Here is a 7,053-nt window from a genome sequence, read left to right on the forward strand (position 1 = left end):
AGGGGAAACAATCTTGTTGCTATAATTGCACCCAATGTCCCAAAGGAAGAATTTCAGTCCAAACCGGCAAGTAAAAAATAAAATTATACAGGAGGAGCTTATCCTTATTTTCATTCTTTCCAACTTTGTTATAGTACATAGGGGAATAGATTAATGCCAGTTCACTCTGGAATGGGACTAGGGATAGCTTTCTTTTATTTTTATAGGAGATAATTCAAATACTTGCATGCATTCTTTATATTATGACCTCCACTATGTTGAGAGATGCAGTGGTTTTCAGAAAAATGAAAGAGGAAAATAGCCTGCAAATTGTATGGAAATTCAACTGAATACTTTGGCATAAGTCAAACAATTTAGTAATGGTTAAGAAAGCATTATTGTGAATGGACTCAACAAGTGTGATTTCTCTAAGTTAGCTTTGTACAATATTCTCTGTATTTGGAAATGACAAGGCCTTCTTCATGTATTTCAGATGCAGACCAATGTGAGAGATGCCCAGAAGATCATTATTCCAATGAAGAAAAAGACCGGTGCCTTCCCAAAAAGTTTAGCTATTTATCCTTTGATGAACCCTTGGGAGTCACTCTGACTTCCTTGATTTTTTTCTTTTCTGCAACACTCATTTTAGTGGCAGTGACCTTCTTTCTGCACTGGGACACCCCCATTGTCAAAGCCAACAACAGGAACATCACATGCATCCTTCTCTCCTCTCTTCTTCTTTGCTTTCTGTGCCCCTTGCTCTTTATTGGTTGGCCTGGGGAAGTGACTTGTATTCTCAGGCAAACTCTGTTTGGCACCATTTTCTCCATCTCTGTTTCCTGCATCTTGGCCAAAACCATCATTGTTGTTCTGGCCTTCCTGGCCACCAAGCCAGGAAATCAGATGAGGAAGTGGGTAGGGAAAAAACTGGCCGGATCTGTCATTGCCCTCTGCTCCTTCATTCAAGCTGTTATCTGTGTAGTGTGGCTGATGTCATTTCCTCCCTTCCCAGAGTTGGACATGCATTCCCTGACTGATGAGATCATTGTGCAATGTAATGAAGGCTCAGATCTAATGTTTTATATTGTCCTGAGCTACCTTGGTCTGCTGGCCACCATCAGTTTCACTGTGGCTTTCTTTGCTCGAAAATTGCCTGATACTTTCAATGAAGCCAAGCTGATCACCTTCAGCATGCTTATGTTTTGTAGCATTTGGGTGTCCTTCATTCCAGCCTATCTGAGCACCAAAGGGAAATACATGGTGGCTGTGGAGATCTTCTCCATTTTGGCTTCTACTGCAGGTCTCCTGGGCTGCATCTTTCTTCCCAAGTGCTGCATCATACTCTTAAACCCACATTTGAACACAAAAGAACATCTGACCAGGAGGGTATCTTAATGGGAGTACCATGGTTGCTCAAAAGGGCTTTTACATGAACAGAAGGTTTGTATCTGTAGACCAATGGACTCTAACAATTCTAATGTTCTCTTACTTATGAATCTTCCCAATAGGGATTCTCTCCTCCTCTTTAGCTATGTGATACTTTCTCCCTCCCTTCCTTCAGACCCTTCCAGAGATCTGAGCAGAGGCCACTTCTAGCTTCTGAGAACCATTTTTCCATAATAAAAAGTTTAGCATGGCAACACAAGGAATCAGAACAAAGCACAGACAGACACACTCATATAAGTGAATCATAATTTGAACAAGAGCAACATTAGATTTCAGCTTTGAGCATGAAGCTTAACAAAGTGCCTCTTTTCCCCCTGCTATCTAATCACACAACTCTTCTGTTGTTCTTTTGCATCAGAGCTTGGCTGAAAAGGATTCCTGGCTTTTGTTCATGCTATTTTCCTTTTCAGTCAAGCAGAGTTTGCCTCATTGCTACATCTGAACTCAAATAAGTCTAGCTGGAGATGGTGGAAGGAAGGTTTTTTTGCTCCCATTCTGAAATTGTCTCCCCAAGAAGACTTCACTGTGGCCACCGCAAAGTGTTTCTGCTTTTGTTGTTGCTGTAGCACTTATGTGGTCAGGAATTCATTTAATCATAGCATTTTAAAGGAGTAAGAGGTCATCAAGTACAAATCTCTGTATACTACAAGATCCACTACAGCATTCCTGATAGGTTACTATCCAGCCTCTTTTTGGGATCCTCCAATGTAAGGGAAGAAACCGCTTCATGCAGTAACTTGTGCCACTGACTGACAGCTTTTACTGTCTTTATGTACAGTACATCTTTCAACTTTCATTCCATTTGTTCTACTCTTACCCTCTGAAGCAAGTGAGATTCAGTCTGTACCCTCTACAATGTGACTGCCCTTCAGATATCTGAAGACAGCTATCATGTCCCCTTTCAACCTCCTCTTGTATTCCTGTAATATGTTTCCAGTTCAATAGCAGAATGAATGAAATACAGTGTTGAAGATAAATAATTTATAAGTCAATGATTCTATCTATTATCATCTATTGATCTATGTATCTATCTATCCATCCATCCATCCATCATCTATCTATCTACATATATATCAGTGCAATGACAAAAATCTGATAAGAAATCTTTCCTCTGTGAATTTCTTTACCTTGATCCAAATGGCATTAAACACTGAGGCAGGTGCTCCAAAATCCTTCAAAATGTGAAATGCTTTCATGGGTCTCTTCTGAGTATGTGATCTTACTAGGCATCTCAATCTAGCAGAAGTTTTATTTGCTTATTTTTGGCCTAACTGGAGGACCCAGATTGAGTCCTAGTGGCAGAAAAACTGAACTTTCAACCTCTCCCCACTTACCCCAATTTAAATCCTGTATCAGTCTAGCTACTCTATGCATTGGATGAATTGAGCTTCAGCTCAGAAAAGCTGATGCTTTTTAATAAAATGTGTTAGTCAGAAAAGGTGATACCAGACTTTGGATTTTTCTGCCTCACTGGAGTAACCCAGATCTCCTCTTACAATGTCCACTTAACCGCACAGTTTGTTACCTGACTTTGATTCAATTCTGAGTGACAAGAATCATTTGCTGGTGACATTGGATGACTCTTGCTTCTCCCCACCTACTTCACAAGACTGCTGTTGTCATCCCTATGAGATAGACCAGATCAGGAAATTGAGTCCATAGGAAGACTTGTCATGGCCCAGGACTCAGAAGATTCTGAGTTTGAAGAAGCTGCTCCAGCTGAATCAGTGGTATGCCAGCCTCAGGAGACACCAAGCCAGGAATCACCTGAGGCTGTAACAGCCACATGGGCTGCCACTCCTGCAATCCTGTTGGCAGAAAAAGGAAGGGATATGCTCCCTGGCCTTCCCATCAAATATAAAAAATATGTGGATGTATTCAGCAAGAATAAAGAAGATCATATGCCACTACACCAACCGTATGACTGCCCCATTGAGAGCTCAGAAGACCTTGAATGCCTTAAAGCCTGTTTTTGCCACTCAGCCCATTCTTTGTCATCCTGGCCCAGCACAGCCTTTTGTAGTGGAGAATGAAGCCTTCAACGTAACCCTGGGAGAGGTGTTGCTCCAGGCAGATCAACATTCCTCCATCCCATTCCCTTGTGACTACTACTCCTGGAAATTCAATATGACTGAAAAGAAAAAAACAAACCCTAGGCTATCTGGGATGAAGAGTTATGAGCAATCCAAACTGCCTTCTCAACCTGGTGCCATGTGCTGGAATGGCCAGATGCCCAGTAGAATCATGGTGTGATTAACACTTTGTGCCAAGTTGGAGTGGAGTTTTGCTTTTGCTTTTTTTTTTTTTGGCATAGCACCTAACTTAGTGTTGGGTGAACCATGCTGTGATGGCTTATTCAACAAACCAGGTTTATGAATACCTTGGGTTAGCACAGTATGTAAACCAAGCTTACATGAGAATCTATGATCCCATGAATTATGAAAAGCTATATTTCAATTGGAACAAATGGTTCTTGCAGCATCTGCAGATGCCATTTAACCAAGTAGCAGAAAAATTATGGACATTATGTGAACTAGAATCTTGAGCATCTTCTGACAATCAGGAAGTTGAATCTGAAGCAAATCTGGTGGTTGCTGTTCTCCCATTTTAAATTTAAAATTACATATATCCACTTTGGGTGGTTACAACTCCAGGCAAGGGTAAAGCAATATTTTTTCTCATCCCCTGTTTCCTGCCAATCCAAAAATATTCCAGGAAAGCCTTCTGGAATACTGCTACCATTACCTGCACCAGAAAGACCCTGGCAAGCAGGGTCTCTTGACTTCATTACGGAGCTAGCTACCTCTATCAAAGGGAGCAACCAACATTTTGGTAGCTGTGGACACTCTCATTAAGATGGCTCATTTTATCCCTGTACAGGCCTACCCTACCTACAGCCAATGTGATGGCAAATCTCTTCTTACATAGCATATTTTGTCTGGGTGGGTTACCAGAGCCCCTGATTTCAATTTAGGGCCCAGAATTTACTGCTCAATGTTGGTTGGTGATCCTTGGCAATTGGGGAGGGGATGCAATTCCATCTTTCATTGGCCCATCATCCAAAATCTTATACAGGCCTTACGAATGGCATTCTTGAACAATATCTCTGGTGCTATGTCAATTACCACCAAGACAATTAGGTTGAACTTCTGGCCTCAGCAGAGTTTGCCTTCAGCAACGCACAACACCAATTATCCTCTTCTTAGTGAATTATGGTTTCTATCCTCAGCTCTTCTCTCTGGATTTCTGTAATTCATCTGTCCCAGATGCAGACCAGTGCCTGCAGGAGCTGAAGGCAATCCACCAAGTGCTTCAGGACCAAGTACGGAAGGCGAAGGAAGCGTATAAACATTTCACTGATCAATATGGACAACCTGGAGCCACTTTGTCAGTTGGAGGCTTGGTTTGGATTTCTATCCAACATCTAGCTACCCAGAACTCATTCAAAACACTAGACCACCGGATCCTACTTTTCACATTAAAGCTGTTATTATTCCAGTAGCCTACTGGGTTAAACTACCTGAATCAGTCAAAGTGCATCATCTTCTATAGATCACTGTTGGTTCTTGACAGTCCAGCAAATACCCATCAGTCAAAGATTCTGCCTTCAGCACCCATCATGGTAGATGGAGCACCTGAGGATGAGGTAGCATGTATTTTGGACTCCCATTGTTGTCAAAGTCTATTACCATTCCTGGTGGATTGGAAGGGATACAGCCCAGAGGAATGGTTCCAGGAAGATCCATCCCAAGTCTGTGCATAAGTGTCATGAGTGCCGTTGAGCTGAAGTCATCAGCGCAATGGCACACATGACAATAGCAAGGAAAAAGGTGAAGGGGCTCAAGATAAGTAGCCATCAACCCACAACGACTAACGGCCAACAAACAATAACTAAACGGATCACGGAGCATACCCAAGCCATCAGCGCCAATACAACGGAGATCGCCCAGCTGACAGCAATCACCAGAGGAATAGAAAACCTGATGATGGGCGATCCCGGAACGCCAGCGGGGCCTCACAACCCCTCACCCACCGGCAGGGCAACGTATTGGACAAAGGGGGGGTGACGTGACCGCGAGTGAGGGGGCGCTGACCGGCGCGGGGTATTTAAACCCCGCACCGGCGCGCTCCTGTCACTCTCAGCTTTTTTCTTCCGACGCTGTAACTGCGCTGTGAATAAATCAGAGCCTGATCCATGAACCAGTGTCTGAGTATTATTCAGAGGCAGGCAGCGCATGACATAAAGCTGAGAGTCATAAACTCAGCCTCGCCGAGCCCCACCGGACGACAACGAGCCGCGGGAGGAGTAGACGGCGAGAAGACCAGCAAGATGAGGCCGGAGCGGCGCGGGCAAGGAGGGTGAGCCGCGCGGCAAGAGACAGAGGAGGACCAACCAAGGCCAGAGGCACCGCGGACTCCCGGAGCCATGGACGCCCACCCCACCCGACCCGAGCCTCAGCTCCAACCCCAAGGGGAGATGGTGACGGAGGCAACCCGACCGCGGGAGGGAGCAGCACGACTTCCGAAACCAGCGGAGGACCCCGCGCCCCACATCGCACCCCAGCAACGGGCGTGGAGCGACAGCCCAACGGCGGTCAACACGGAGGAGGACGACGGAGACACCCAGCAGACGGCGGAGGAAGCGGACCCGCGGCAGAGGGACGATGAACCCCGCCGGCAACCCACCCCCGAGGACGCGCCAACGGAACCGGCCCCAGCGGCGGCGCGGGCTGTGGACGAGGAGGCACGAGCTGAACTCGCGGCCATGAGGGCTCAACTGACGGAACTCCGGACCATGCTCCAGTCGCTTATGCCCCCCGCGCCACCCAACGACGTCCCCGCACAGGCCCACACCCCGAGCGAAGCACCGAACCCCCACGGGCCAGCGGAGGGTCAGCAGATGGCACAGGCGGACGACACCACAGAACGGGAAGCGAGAGGCAGGGCCGCGCAAAACGCCCGGGCCCCCAAGGACTTCCCCATCTTCTTCGATGGGACCCCCACGAAACTCTCGTTCTTCGTCACGAACGCTAGGGAGTTCATGGGGAGGCACGGACACTCCTACGACTCCGAGGCCGACAAGATCGCTGCCGTGGCGATCAAACTCCAAGAGAGGGCGGCGGACTGGTACGTCCAACTGTACGAGTCCAGCTCCCCCGCCCTCGCCACCTTCCCTGCTTTCATCAATGAGATGAAAAACTACTTCGAAGACACCCTAGCCAAAGTAAGGGCGAAAAGCGCACTCCAAAGACTTAAACAGGGCACATGCACGGTCCCTGACTACGCCCTGGAGTTCAAAGCCCTCGCGGGGAAGGTCAGCGACTGGTCCGAGACCACCCTGCTGGAAATGTTCAAAAGGGGGCTCAACCGCGACGTTCTCCAATGGGCCCTCTACCGCGACGACCCAGAAACGCTACACGGGTGGATCCACCTCGCGGGGAAAGCCGAACATGCGCACCGCACCTTCCTCATGACAACCACGGAAGACAAACTATGCCGGAAAAAAGGTACCCGCACCAAACATGGGGATGGCCGGCCCCATATACCCAAAAAAGAAATTCAACCGGGAGCCCTGCGGGAGGTGTGGCAAATTAGGGCACAAGACGGTGGATTGCTTCGCCAACCGAC

The 7,053-nt window shown here is 47.0% G+C and overlaps 1 protein-coding gene across 1 annotated transcript; it reads left to right on the top strand.

Annotated features, from left to right (window-relative positions):
- The first annotated feature begins 444 nt into the window (after positions 1 to 444).
- On the top strand, positions 445 to 1,374 carry LOC134496830 (vomeronasal type-2 receptor 26-like). The gene has a single exon (XM_063302542.1). It carries the CDS (start codon positions 445 to 447, stop codon positions 1,372 to 1,374), a length of 930 nt encoding a protein of 309 aa, XP_063158612.1.
- Positions 1,375 to 7,053: the final 5,679 nt, after the last annotated feature.

This window comes from Candoia aspera, chromosome 4 (assembly GCF_035149785.1).
Source record: "Candoia aspera isolate rCanAsp1 chromosome 4, rCanAsp1.hap2, whole genome shotgun sequence".
Classification (NCBI taxonomy): Eukaryota; Metazoa; Chordata; class Lepidosauria; order Squamata; family Boidae; genus Candoia; species Candoia aspera.